We start from the raw sequence: 15,029 nt of genomic DNA on the forward strand, positions 1-15,029 counted from the left end.
AACAGAATTATCGTTATGACCGGTGCACTTATAATCATAATCTCAATCTGTTGTTTAATAGCCATTATACGGCACCACTGAGATCCAAAAAGACACTAACCCGTGACAGAGCTCTACGGATGTCCTCTGGGTTGTGTGGGTCAGACTGGGCCGTGGTAATGGTATGAGCTCTCTCTATGACAGAGTTGACTTTGGTTCTTAGGGTCTGGTAGTCCCTAGAGAGCTCCAGCAGTATCCCACACAGGTCATGGCTGGGAACAAATACAGACAGGTTTATATTAGATTGAAAAATAGTCCAAGTGCAATACAATGCAAATCAACCGAATGCTTTGAAATACACTACATGAAGTAAAGAAAACTTCAGCAGCAATAGAACTGTGCAAAACACTGCAGTGTTGGCAATATTTCAAAACACTCTCCTATTCCTCCAGTTTCTTTAACCCAATGCATAATCTATTTAGAGATTCGCCCACATATTCATCAAACAATGCACACACAATAATCCACATTTAAACCACATTTAAACACGGCAACAGCCGCAACCTGTCAAAAAATCCATCCATCAAGCCACTGGCCCAATCCTGCCTCCCCCTCCCATTAGTCAACCATATCAAGTTCAATTTTATAAGCCATTCATCTATCCAAATGCAGAGAGTTTCAATCAGAACTTGGTGCATTAAGACCTGGATACTAATATACTCACTCCTCCGCAATAATCCCTCTAATCCTCTCCCAGGTTGATTGGACCAAGGCTACGTCCCGTTGGGCTTCCCCACCCAGCTCGGAGTCTCTGTGGGCCAGTTGTTCTCCTCTTTCTCCCAACCATAGCTGACTGTGCTGTAGGGCCTGTAGCTCTTCCTCCAGCTGCTTGAGCATCCATAGCCTGACAATCACATAGAGTATTATTGGATCAGTGTGGCACAACATACACGTATACAGTAGGTATGACATCATTAAAGTAGCAATATTACAAAAATCCTTCATTTTTACTAGAGCTGTCAACTTAACATGTTGGTGAATAATTATGTAAAAAAAATGCATAAAAAACATTTACGCATTTAAATGAATGCCCCCTGATCTGTATTTCAATGCTCTTAGTAGTTCAGGCTTGAAGCACGCCACCTTCATATTTTTGCAAGTCCAAATTCAGTGCATCCCATTTGCAGTTTTGTAATTGTTTGGAAGTCTAACAATTTAAACAGGTATCCAAAGTTCTAAACTATCCAAAAATTCCAAACTAGAAATTTATTTCAGAGAATTAAAAAATAAAAGGTTAATACTTTCAATTTTCATGTTCAGCTATATCACACTTGTCAGTACTTTTGCGTTGTTTGTTTTCAGTTAAATTATCTAAACATCCTTTAAACAAGTTAAGTTTACTTGAGAAGCAAAATTGCATAAGATATTAAGACTTGTTTTCAGATATCTTTTGAAGTTTATATTGCATATAAATATTGGATATAATTGTTTTTTTGTTTTTTTTCTTATTTTAAGTATAAATCTGACTGGCTTCAGTCAGTGCAGCCCATCTGCCACTACAGACGTTACACAACATATTATTATTTTTTTTTTTAAATCAAAGTGTATTAGAAGCCGAACAATTTGTACAGGAATCCAAACATTTCCGATTTTGTTTTTTACGGTTTTTCAAAAATATTATTTTGAATATTTTAAACTTTCATGTGTAGCTACATCAGACTTGGTGTACACTTGAAATACACTGCAACAAATCATGTCCTTTATCCGTATTTTTTATTTGTTTTCCAGTAAAATTATCTAAACTTCCTTTAAACCAGTTAAATTTACTTGAGAAGCAAAATTGCATTAGAACTGAAGACTTATTTTAAAGAGATAGTTCAGCCCAAAATTTACATTTTCTCATCATTTACTCACCCTCATGCCATCGCAGATGTGTATCACTTTCTTTCTTGTGCTGAACAAAAATGACGATTTTTAGAAGAAGATTTCAGTTCTGTAGGTCCATACAATGCAAGTAATCAAGCAAGTAATACAAGGCAGCATAAAAGTAATCCGTACGACTACAGTATTTTAATCCATATCTTCAGAAGTGAGTTGATAGGTGTGGGTGAGAAACAGATCAATATTTAAGTCCATTTTTACTAGAAATTCTTCTGCCTGCCCAGTAAGGGGCGATATGTATGAAGAATGTGAATCACCAAAAACACAAGAAGAAGAATGTGAAAGTGAAAGTTAAAGTGCAGATTGACTGAGCAGGGAGGAGAATTAAATATGTAAAGGACTTAAATATTCATCTGCTTCTCACCCACACCTATCATATTGCTTTTGACATTGATTTAACCACTCGAGTCTTATGGATTACTTTTATGCTGACTTTTTTTTTGTTTTGGAGCTTAAAAATTTTGGCACCCATTCACTTGCATTGCATGGTCCAAAATGTTTTTCTAAAAATGTCATTTGAGTTCAGTAGATGAAAGAAAACCATACACACCTGGATGGCATGAGGGTGAGTAAATGACAAGGCAGCAAAAGTACCCCGTGTCCCCCGCACTCTTTAAAAAGGTGATTTTTGTCCCCCACACTTTTCCAAGCTAAACCCATACCGAGTCCAAATGGTGGATTTGTATACAGTATTCTTTGCATTTTGTTACTTTGGGCTGATTGAGTGACCATCCAGCCAATCACAGGTGAGTTTCATGAGCCGAAACAACCCTTACGTAATAGGCCGTCAGTCAGACAGTCTAATAAATGCGGCCCTCATTTCTACAAAGTTGCTTTCAGCAATGCTCATTTATCCGTTTTTTTTATCGCCATTGATGTTGATCTAAATGAATAATCTAGAGATGAAGAACACACAAACGAAAGATATTTATCAGCATATCATTCTTGATTGGCAGCATTACGTGAAATGTACTGCAGAAAAATAACAAAGGACAATCCTTTTAAGCACACATTGTAAGTATAGTTTGTATCAGTGCTTGAGTCTTCATTAAGTTATGTTTTTTACATTATGTTTGTGAGGTAATAGTTTGATCGGTTGTTTTTTCCAATTTGAGCAGACAAACTAGATATAGTTAAATATGTAAAGCTATTTTTAATATCAGCTCCTGTTTTTTAACTCTATGTTGGTGTGCATTCGATAAACTGTAGGAAAAAAGATAGATCTGCTGTGTTCTTAGAACACTTACACATTTTACTGAAGTGAACAGATATGTAGACACACTTTTTTTATACATAAAAATGTTCGGACGTTATTCAAACGCATTATAATTATTATAAGACTATTATTGTTGTCTTTTGATAAAAGTTATGCTCAGCAGCTCACAACCTGTAGGGAAATGATAGATTTGCTTTGTTCATCTAATGCTTAAAACCTCTACTAAACTCTCTTTGTAAGTCTGTAGACATACAAATTTTAAAGGATTAAATTATTCTTTTGATTGTTGATTTAGTGACTAACTCATTTCACACAAGACACTCATTTGTCACCAGCTTGTGGCATCACCAGAAATGGTCACTGAATCATTAAATGGATCTGAACTAATTTTGGTGAAAGTAAAACACTCGAGCCACTTGGATACATTTAAATCCCACAATGCACAAGCACAGAGTAAAAAATAAAACTGTGCACATGCACAATTGTCATTATTGTAATTGATTAAATAATTTATTCAGGACCAGCTTGTGCTCAGTCTTTTATTGTCATGTGTGAAACAGAAGCAAGTGCTCCACAAGATGCCCTTTATTTTTGCAGCTAATTCTGCAATATTTTGCAATACTTAAATCTTTAAAATACTACAGATATTAAAAATAAATAATACATATATATTAATATAATACTTATATCATACTTATATATTAATATTTTCTGTAATACAGGGGTCTTCAACCATTTCCATAGAGAGATGGAGCCGGGACCCCCGTTACATATTGTATAATATTGAGTGTTGGGTTTTATGTCTATAAAAACGTGGATGGTAGGCTACCAAATTATTGTTTGTATACTTCATGATGTTTACATTGCAAAGCCATTGAAATAATCATTAAATGCTGCCCTGCTGAAAAGACCAGCTAAAACCAGCATAAGCTTGTTGGCTGGTTTTATCTGGTCGCCCAGCCTGGTCATAGCTGGCCAGTCTGGTTTTTAAGGGGTTTTGAACCCTTTTTTTAGCTGGTCAGGCTGGTCTTAGCTGGTCAGGCTGGTCATGCTGATCTTAGCTAGTCAGGCTGGTCAGGGTGGTCTTAGCTGGTCAGGCTGGTCTTAGCTAGTCTCCCAGCCTGACCAGCTAAAAAGTGTTCAAATCCCCTCTGAAACCAGCTAACTGACCAGCCTGGGCGACCAGCTAAAACCAGACAGACAGACAGACAGAAAGAAAAACAGACAGACCCTGTCCTTGCAGAATAAAACATCTATTATAAGGTTACTAAAATGGAGTCTTCATCTCATGTGAGTGATTGATTTTATACATACATTTTAAAATTACTGTTGATTTCATTGAGTAAATATTTTTAATGAGGAAAACAATGACTGAATGCACCTTTAATTATGTTGATTTGAGAGTCACCATCTTGTGTGTGTGGAACGTCAAGGACCCTGTATGCCAGCTTTATAATCTCAGCGGTAACTATTTATTTACACCAGGCAAGTACGCTATTGTTCTGAAAGCAGGCTGTCATCTGCTCAACCGCACAGTGTGACCAACGCAAAGCAGACGCGTTTACTCGCGCAACCCTCCACTGCAGCGCTGCTGAACCTGATGTGTGTCGCTCTTTGAGTAGCTCGTGATAAGCAGTGGTCATGTGAAGGATTTGTCCGGGCTGTGTGCTTCTGCTGACTAGCACTGTTTAGTCACACTTTAAGATTTGGCTTGCAGCTGCGAAGGACTTCAACATGTCGATAATTCATACTCCTGTCACTCGCTCACATACGTGTAAGTGATTATTACAAATACCACCAACGATGGATCAAACAATAATTTGCAGACCCCCTGCGGTACGGACCCCCTGTTGAAGACCCCTGCTGTAATATATTAATACTGCACTGTAAGTGTTGGGTCTGTGCGAGCCACCTACTGACAGCTGTATCCCCCCACTTTTAAAATGACTGCTATGCCCCTGGTAAATGATGAGAGAATTTTCATTTGTGGTGAATTATCCCTTTAAGATATCTTTTGAAATAAATTTTTCTTGCCACCCCATTGTCAATAATCTAAATCAAGGTATAATCTCATGAAAACACATCATAATGTCTAACAGAAATTTGCTCCTCAGGTAAATTTATATTGTTTTAAGACAAATGTACAGACAAAATATTTTGTAGGCCATAAAGACTGCTAAAGTACAAAAAAGGTACAGAGCCAATGTACCTCTGCTGAAAAGCCTGTGTGCTGGCCTCTGTAGACCACGGTAATCTGGCTCTGTCCTCCAGCTCTGCCAGACTCCTAAGCAGCAGCTCCTTTCGTCCCTTAAAGGAACTCCACATGGTTGCTAGTGCCTCTGCCTCACTCTGCTTTGTCCCAATGCTCCTCTGTAGCGCCTGCACACTCAATGCAACATCATCCACCAGTCCTCTGCATGATGTTCTTTCCCCCTCCACCTCCTGTAGATGAAAGTGTGCCTTGTTGAGGATGATGTCCAAACTAATGGCCTGCACCTCCAGAGACGCTACCTCCTTGGCTAGGTCTCCAAGTTCCTGATTTATGTCCATGACTTTAGAGTGATCCCAGCTCCCTTTTCCTTCAGCCACTTCCTGGAATGTCTGTAAAGTAGTTTTGCCATTGTTATAGGCCTCACTGAAGGCTTTGAGATTGAGTAGGGCTTCATCTCGATGCTCTACTAAACTCTGAGCTTCAGTGAAGAATTGAAGACAGTCCTCCTTCCTGGTCTGGAGATGCTGTAGGTCTTTTGGAGCTAAAGATTGGCTGAGGGCTTCTATATGTGGCTGTAGGGCCTCCACTAACCTTCCCTGGGTCTGGAGGGAGGCCATGTCCTCCTTTAGGCGATTACAGAAAACAGATAATAATTGATATTTACATTAATGAAAGGGTGATGATTGGATGATAAATAGTAAAGACATAATGTACCTTGATTTTAGCATCAGAAGACTTTAGATCAGTGATGCTGACTTTGCAAGTGTTTTGAATGTGCCTGAGGAAGTTTTCACTCCACTGAGTCAGAGCAAGTGAGGCCTGACTGAACTGCTCCAACTGAGCAAGATGGGACTGAAGTTCTTGAATCCTGAAAAACATTTTTTAAAGTCAACTCCCATCCTTTAAAATTCACAGGAAAGGAATATTCACAATGCAGATATCAAAGAACAGGCATAAAACATGCAGTGACAAACCTAAATAAACTCAAAAACACCTGGATAAAATATCAAGCATGTTTTCATTTCCTGTTTTGACATACTGTATTTCCTATAGAGGAAGTTGGGGTGGGTCATGACAAAGGTCACTTTTTGTACATAGCCAATAGCCTTTAGTTTACATCACAGCTGTGCAAGATGAGTCATCAATATTTTTGGATCATTTTGCCGGAGGAAAAAGACTTTTAAAGGGACACTAGCATGCAGAGTGGTTCAAATATAACAGACATAGCCACAAAACTCCCAGTTTTATTTTATGGGGTCTTTAACATCTATATAAAAAAAAACCATGGAAAACACGCACCTCTAATAAAATTTTTAGTGCAGGTGCACGACTAGAAAATATATTTATGAAAACACACCAAAGTCGGCACATCCCAAATCAATTTAATAAGCTTACCAAGAGATCTTCGAAGAGCATGTAGCTCAAATCGATTTGGGAACAGCAGTGTGCCAACTTCTGGTGTTTTCGTAGTCTTAAAAATGTATGACATCAGAATCCGAATCACAATAAGAATGAGCTTTATTACCAAGTATGCATACACATACATTAAATTTGTCTTGGTGACAGAAGCTTCCAGTGCACAAACAATACAATGACAAGACAGAGATAATAATAAAAAAATAGAATAAAAATAAAAAGTGAATAGAAAATATAAGTATGTACAGAAATACACAATAAGAATATATATATATATATATATATATATATATATATATATATATATATATATATATATATATATATATATATATATATATATAGATAGATAGATAGATAGATAGATAGATAGATATGGATGTACAAATACAAATCTGTTATATATATATATGCAAGGGAATGTATGGCAGAAGAGGTAGGATATGTTGGATGAATATACAGTGGTGTGAAAAAGTGTTTGCCCCCTTCCTGATTTCTTATTTTTTTGCATGTTTGTCACACTTAAATGTTTCAGATCATCAAACAAGTTTAAATATTAGTAAAAGATAACACAAGTAAACACAAAATGCAGTTTTTAAATGAAGGTTGTTATTATTAAATCCAAACCTACATGGCCCTGTGTGAAAAAGTGTTTGCCCCACCTGTTAAAACATAACTTAACTGTGGTTTATCACACCTGAGTTCAATTTCTCTAGCCACACCCAGGCCAGATTACTGCCACACCTGTCCTCAATCAAGAAATCACTTAAATAGGACCTGCCTGACAAAGTGAAGTAGACCAAGAGATCTTCAAAAGCTAGACATCATGCCGAGATCCAAAGAAATTCAGGAACAAATGAGAAAGAAAGTAATTGAGATCTATCAGTCTGGAAAAGGTTATAAAGCCATTTCTAAAGCTTTGGGACTCCAGAGAACCACAGTGAGAGCCATTATCCACAAATGCGAAAACATGGAACAGTGGTGAACCTTCCCAGGAGTGGCCGGCCGACCAAAATTACCCCAAGAGCGCAGCGACTACTCATCCAAGAGGTCACAAAAGACCCCACAACAACATCCAAAGAACTGCAGGCCTCACTTGCCTCAGTTAAGGTCAGTGTTCATGACTCCACCATAAGAAAGAGACTGGGCAAAAATGGCCTGCATGGCAGAGTTCCAAGACGAAAACCACTGCTGAGCAAAAAGAACATTAAGGCTCGTCTCATTTTTGCCAGAAAACATCTTGATGATCCCCAAGACTTTTGGGAAAATACTCTGTGGACTGACGAGACAAAAGTTGAACTTTTTGGAAGGTGTGTGTCCCATTACATCTGGCGTAAAAGTAACACCGCATTTCAGAAAAAGAACATCATACCAACAGTAAAATATGGTGGTGGTAGTGTGATGGTCTGGGCTGTTTTGCTGCTTCAGGACCCGGAAGACTTGCTGTGATAAATGGAACCATGAATTCTGCTGTCTACCAAAAAATCCTGAAGGAGAATGTCCGGCCATCTGTTCGTGACCTCAAGCTGAAGCGAACTTGGGTTCTGCAGCAGGACAATGATCCAAAACACACCAGCAAGTCCACCTCTGAATGGCTGAAGAAAAACAAAATGAAGACTTTGGAGTGGCCTAGTCAAAGTCCTGACCTGAATCCTATTGAGATGCTGTGGCATGACCTTAAAAAGGCAGTTCATGCTCGAAAACCCTCCAATGTGGCTGAATTACAACAATTCTGCAAAGATGAGTGGGCCAAAATTCCTCCACAGCGCTGTAAAAGACTCATTGCAAGTTATCGCAAACGCTTGATTGCAGTTGTTGCTGCTAAGGGTGGCCCAACCAGTTATTAGGTTTAGGGGGCAATCACTTTTTCACACAGGGCCATGTAGGTTTGGATTTGGTTTTTCCCTTAATAATAACAACCTTCATTTAAAAACTGCATTTTGTGTTTACTTGTGTTATCTTTGACTAATATTTAAACTTGTTTTATGATCTGAAACATTTAAGTGTGACAAACATGCAAAAAAAATAAGAAATCAGGAAGGGGGCAAACACTTTTTCACACCACTGTAAATAGACTAAGCTGTGTATTGCACATACTGTAATTATTGCTCAATGGGGCAGTTTTAACTGTTCATGAGATGGATGACATGAAAGTAGTTTTCACCTGTGTGGTATATTGGTACTGAGAGAACACCACCTCTCCTCCAGGTTGCAGTGAAGATCTTTAAGCTCTGCAGCTCTTTCCTCTGAAGCTGAAGAGTACAGAGACTCTGCCCTGGTTTCCATACTACCCAACAAAGACTCCTGAGAGGGAAACTCTGACTGTATTTCCTGGTAAATCATAAGGAAGGCATTGATTTATTTGCCATGCAATATACAGGATTGTATATCCCCTTTGTGTTTCACAACTTTGACTTCACACCTGCAGTGTCTGAAGCTGGCTGTGTAGCTTTGCTATGTCTGTGGTCAGATAAGGAGAATCAGATCTGCATAGAGTTTCACACCTGTTCAACCAGGACTGCAGAAGTGAGAGATCTCTCTCATATCTAAACATCAAAGAGCAAAAACATTGTAGTTTTTGTTTTTGCGATTCCATTTTTTTAAGTTTAGGTAAGAGAGACAAATTTCATTGTAGTTAACATTCACTTAATGACAAATGGAACATGGATAAACATGCCTCTGCCACAGAGTCAACAGGTTTTCTAGTTTTGATTGTTTTTCAGTGGCTTGCTGGGTATGTAATGTGTGAGCTTGCTGAAGCTCAGCTACATCTTTCTCCAGCTCTTCTCCATCAGATAGCCTCCTTAAGCCCAGACTCAAAGACATTAGTTTTGGCCCCAGTTGCTGTAGATGCTGCAGTACATCCTGAGAATGGAGGAAACATAGCTAGAGTCATGGATAACAGTGCTCTAATGGACTCAAAGACCTTCATATATTCAAAAATATCTAAATCAACATTCAAGTCTAATATTTGGTCTAGATATTGTATATGTACTGTATATTAGATTATTTAGGCTTTATAAAAGTTTGTAATTCCTATACACATGTAATACTGACCATATGTTCATGTAGACATTTATATGTTCTTGATGCTGATGTGCAGGAAGTAATTGGCATGTTCAGTTTTTCCTGTAGTTCTTTCAGCAAACCTACCACCTTACATTCATGAAAACATTGAAAACATGCTCAAATGTAATTATTTAATTAATATTTTTATTTTAAAAAGGGTCTTAGGACAGAGGAGTGTACAGGGCCACATATGTATTGTTACCTTATTGAGATCTTGGGTAAATTGTTTTGTGTTTTTCAAGCTAGAGTGAAGCTCCGCCTCACATTGCTCCACGCTGTCTTTAAACTCGTCCCGGTACCTCAAAATCTGCATCAGACGAGCTTTAATTCGCCCTGCCTCATTTGGCATGATGAAACGGATTAAAATCTGAAATTCTGTCTCCAATCGCCTCAAGACCTCCATCTTCTCCACTAAGCTCTCCTTCAACAGCTAATAGGGAGCAAAAAAAAAAAAAAAAAAGCTAAATTAAACCATAGCGCTAAATTAAATCTCTCATGTTGTCTGACTATTTTGATAATGTTTATTAAGTTAAAGTCTTCTGATCCAGTTCATTATCTCTGCTCACCTCAATGGTGTGGATCTGCTCATCCAAGTTGGCAGAGGTTCTTCTGACAGCTTCAAGCTCCCGCCTACTTTCACAGACCCAGGAGACAAAAGCCACAGACTCACGGCTGAAACTTTGCCACCATCTGTGCACCCTCTCCAGATCTGACATGCTATTGGAACAGAGAGAGACAGAAGAAAATAACAGAGTAATGGCTCTTATAAACCTCTTACAAAACAGTCGATCTACTTTAAAGAAATATTCAGAGATTACAAGTTAAACTCAATTGACATCATTTGTGACAATGTTGATTATCAAAAAAAAAATTTCAAAATAAAAAATAAAGTTTTAAATTTTAAACTTTGCACAAAAATATGGTTTTATATAGGCTTGTAATCCAGCTTGGACTCCAACTTTTTAGAATCTGCCAACTTCCTCACAGTGTGCTCAGGAAACCGGATTGAAAACAGTTATTATTTTTGCAATTCCATTTGGTGCCACTAGTGGCACAGAAAATACACACTTCACCTTTAAACCAGTCTTACATTTTCACAAGGCTGGCCTGTATCTCCTGTACTTTCTCTTTTATGGACTGGGCTTGATCCTGCAGTAAGGACTGATTCTCAGGGCAAAGCTTGATGTCCATTGCCTTCTTTACCAGGGACTCAGTCCGTACAGCAAATGCATTACTCTGCTCATAAATCCCCTAAAAACACACACACACAGATATGAATATTATACTCAGTCCAAAGCTCATCCTACATATACCTAATGTATTTTTGACTGTGCTCTCACTTTAACATTCTTCAGTTCTGCAGTTAGGCTCTCCAGGCTGTTAAAGATGAACTCCCTCTGCAGGACAGAACTGACATGACACACAAACTGCCGGACGGCCTGTCCGTCCTGTTCAAACTCCTGCCATGCACTCACATTGACCTAATGAGCAATGAGAAAAAAACAATATACAATAAAATACTAAATGCATTCGTTTTTAATATACCACTTGACTATTAATTGTAAAAAGGCCAAAGCTTTAACAAGTATACTGTAATTATGGTCAATTCATTTCAGTAATATATCATGTTTATGCAATACTGTGTATTATGTTGCATTATAATGTCACACTTTATGCACACAGCTTGAGTGTGCATTGTGTTTGACAGCTGGAAACAAGCTTGAAAATGGAATTAATACTTGGGTTGTGTCATTTATGTCCGGAAAGTGTTGTCTGTACAGATCTTATGGGGGAAATAAACCATAGTACAATATGGCATATGTGTAAGTATCATTATTTGGTTTAAAGGTCACCTGCAGGCGTTTCTCTTGAGCTGCCCAGTCTTCTTTACTGAAAAGCCTCTCAGATCTTACAGCCTCTTTTGCCCATTGGTTCTTTAATTTTGCCATGAGCAGTGAGAACAAATCATGAGTGAATGATGAAGAAAATGAAAGAGAGAGAAATAAAGGAGACATAGAAGGGAAGAGAAAAGACAAAACAAATGATCTCAAGACTCACTTCTTTATGGAAAATCATTTGATAAAGAATTGCTTAATCACAGAAATCAGATTAGCAAACAAACTTGATGAATACAGAGATTCTTCACTTTTATTGCATTACATGTGTCAATAAAATGAATTTCACACTCCCAACCTGGTGAATAAGGAGCAGCTGTTTGGCCTCTGTTACATTCTCTGTACTCAGTATTCTTCTGTGCTCCTGTGTCTGGATCACCTCCTCCTCATGAGCCTCCTCTTGCACCTCCTCTCCACTCCTCTCATGGTTCACTGCAACAGGGCCCTCCTGTGAATACAGTACAAGAGCAGACTTCAACTTTACAATATATCATTAGACCAAATGTCATAAACCCTACCACCCGCCCATAGATATTTGTACAATAAAAAGTTTGTGCAAATGAAATGCAAATATGCACATGGGCATATATTAACATTTGCATGATATTTTCTCCACAAACATTTTCTTTACAAAGTTAATTTAAAGGTAATTTTAAAGGTAACATTTTTCCATGTTAAAATACTTTCTTCTATCCCACCTTTATGTGCAATAAATATTGTTTCAAAGCAGCTTTAAAGAGAATAGTGCCTTACAACTCTTATTTTTTACAAATAAGATTTTATTTTTCATTATATGAAATTATATGCCAATATATTTTTTATTTTATTTCTTACTATGGCTGTCAATAAAATAAAATAATCATGACTAATCTAATGATTTCAGAATGAAATGGTAATAATGTCAAATAATGTCAACATTTTTACACTTTTTTCTCTGAAATGTTTTTGCAGACCTCCTAGCACCCCCATGTGCCCCCCTGGGGGTCCCCAGACCCCTCTTTGAAAACTCCTGGACTAGAATACTAAAGAAATATATCAAATTTTCTGTAATTCCATATATTCTGAAGAAATAATTTTTTTTTTTGTAATTAAGATAAATATCACACATATCTTTTGTATCTGGAATTGAGTGGCCATTAGCAAAAATTCAAATCGCGTCCTTCAAGGGGGTCATGTACCAGCCGAGAAACTACCTTTGAGATGAATGGAAGTGCCAAATTGTAGCTCTCTCTAGCCATTACCGTTCTTCTTGATTTGAGCGGCCCAACACAGCAACATAAACATTATTTTGGGGTGGGACTACCTGTTTGGCCAGCCATTGGCTGACAGGACTATTTGGGACACTTGTTTGGAACAGTAATATTTTTTCGCTAGTGGAGCAGAACTTACATACTTCACCTTTAAGCACTCGGACAAAGCCTACAAGAGACTGCAAGAACATAACACAGAAAGTACTGTTCAGAAATTCTTCTTCTTGGTAGTGTAGAAGAAAGGGGATCCAAACATATATAAAAGACACACTGTTAAAGAACACAACCCCACATTAAAAACAAGGATGAGCAGATGGCATAAAGAGCACACTTTACCTCAGACAGAGAAAACAGCAGTTCAGAAAACTGTTGTGAGAGTTTATCAAGAGCCGCTCTTTGTGTGTGAACTTCACTATCAAGACTTATCTCCTCCAACACAGCGAGACGTGCTCTGAGCCAACCCAGATTTGGGCCCTGAGCCTTTACAGCCCGATGCTGCATCTGCAGAGAGAGGGAAAGAGAGCAGCTAAAGGAGAGTGGAGCAAGTCTTCTGCCTACTTGTATAGTAGATATCATTTATAAAAGTGTATTGTAGCAGATATCATACAATTTGGAGTCAGCTAACCTGGACAGTGGTGATTTCAGCACCGCTCTGCGATGTCTGCTGGGAGAGCAGCCATCCAGACAGCTCACTGAATCTGTAGTCCAGCAAACAAAAAATTGAAGATCTAAATTATTACACAAACTTTAATAATTATTTGTACCTGATTTATATCAGGTATATCAACATGGACAGAAACTGTCCTGTAATGTGTCTTTAATGTTTCTATCTCACCTGTCATGCCACTCTTTCCATTTGTCAGGGTGCTGTTGTAGTCTCACATGTGTTCTCTCCACTAAACTCCTGACCTCTGAAAGATGTTCTCTGGTCTCAATTAGAGTTTGATGGCCTGGGTCATTTTCTGGTAGATCTTGACAGAGCAGCATCATTGTCTTTAGTCTCTTCTCACATACTGACAGTGGGTGTCTTTCTCTGAAATATGCCTATATAAACATAGAAATAAATCAAAGATATTTTTCACATTTCAATAGCACTCTGTACACTGCAGTGTTATAACATGTGACCCTGTATGAACTTTTCTTTCTATTATTTATCTCTTCTTCTTTTATTTATCTATTCCTCATCTTTCTGTCTCACCCTGTGTTCTTTGATCACATTTTCACTGCCGGCCATGAGCAGGGCCTTGTCCTCTCTTTTCAGCTCTACACTGCAGTCCTGTAATACAGTCATCACCGAACGCCTCTCTGTTTCCACCCGGAGTCTGAGCAGGTGGGAGGGGGCCTCAGCTTGGATGTCCTGGTAAGGGAAGAAATACATGTTAACAATGAATTATTAGATGAAGTATGTTATTTATGCATAACACAAGTGCAAAAATAATGACTGTTTTCAAATAGGTTTCCCAAACACTTCCTATCACTGCCATTGATTGGACAAACAGTCCTGTCCCAAACTCACACCATCGGTTAAGGCAATGTTGTTCTGTAGGGCCGGTAACTATTTTTAGTAGACATTTGTGTGTCTACACAAATTTCTACAGAGAAATTTCAACTGACCTTCCATTGTTTGTGCAGTGTTCTGATTGTCTCTCGAAGACCCTGTTGGTCTTCCTCAGAGATGATGTCAGTGAGATCATCACATGCCTTTAAATAAGCACTCAAAATGTGCTGGTCCAGTCGCCCAAAAAACTCCTGAGCAAAAATTCACACACTCAATTATAAGAAACAGACATGTTTATTATATTTAAAGTTGAATGTCTGATTAAAATATTATTGACTTACGTTATGTTTGTGGAACAGCTCATCTGGGTCTCCCCTTTCCTTTAAACAGGCCTGGCCCACCCGCAGTGCCTTCTCCAGATCAGTGCGAGACTCCTCGAACCGCCGCATGAGGTTGCCGTTAGTCTCAGCCACCTGCCTCCATTCTAAAGCCTCCTGCATCAGAGCCTGCATTGAGAGTACAAGCACTGTTAGTCTTTCACCTGTTTTGGTAA

General features: G+C 38.3%; 1 protein-coding gene across 1 annotated transcript in view; it reads right to left on the reverse strand.

The window, feature by feature from the left end:
* The window catches only part of syne1a (spectrin repeat containing, nuclear envelope 1a), a 193,871-nt gene that overhangs the window by 134,261 nt on the left and 44,581 nt on the right, over positions 1–15,029 (reverse strand). Inside the window, exons 23-42 of the mRNA XM_051654915.1 lie at positions 14,818–14,982; positions 14,593–14,727; positions 14,177–14,335; positions 13,814–14,022; positions 13,604–13,676; positions 13,315–13,479; positions 12,028–12,176; positions 11,687–11,780; positions 11,174–11,314; positions 10,924–11,084; positions 10,400–10,550; positions 10,036–10,263; positions 9,822–9,920; positions 9,442–9,629; positions 9,187–9,310; positions 8,929–9,095; positions 6,063–6,216; positions 5,346–5,971; positions 704–883; positions 101–251 (exon numbers count right to left, since the gene is read on the reverse strand). Of these exons, the coding sequence (XP_051510875.1) occupies positions 101–251; positions 704–883; positions 5,346–5,971; positions 6,063–6,216; positions 8,929–9,095; positions 9,187–9,310; positions 9,442–9,629; positions 9,822–9,920; positions 10,036–10,263; positions 10,400–10,550; positions 10,924–11,084; positions 11,174–11,314; positions 11,687–11,780; positions 12,028–12,176; positions 13,315–13,479; positions 13,604–13,676; positions 13,814–14,022; positions 14,177–14,335; positions 14,593–14,727; positions 14,818–14,982 (3,519 nt within the window). The remainder of the gene's footprint in view (positions 1–100; positions 252–703; positions 884–5,345; positions 5,972–6,062; positions 6,217–8,928; positions 9,096–9,186; positions 9,311–9,441; positions 9,630–9,821; positions 9,921–10,035; positions 10,264–10,399; positions 10,551–10,923; positions 11,085–11,173; positions 11,315–11,686; positions 11,781–12,027; positions 12,177–13,314; positions 13,480–13,603; positions 13,677–13,813; positions 14,023–14,176; positions 14,336–14,592; positions 14,728–14,817; positions 14,983–15,029) is intronic.

This window comes from Myxocyprinus asiaticus, chromosome 25 (genome assembly GCF_019703515.2).
Source record: "Myxocyprinus asiaticus isolate MX2 ecotype Aquarium Trade chromosome 25, UBuf_Myxa_2, whole genome shotgun sequence".
Taxonomy (NCBI): domain Eukaryota; kingdom Metazoa; phylum Chordata; class Actinopteri; order Cypriniformes; family Catostomidae; genus Myxocyprinus; species Myxocyprinus asiaticus.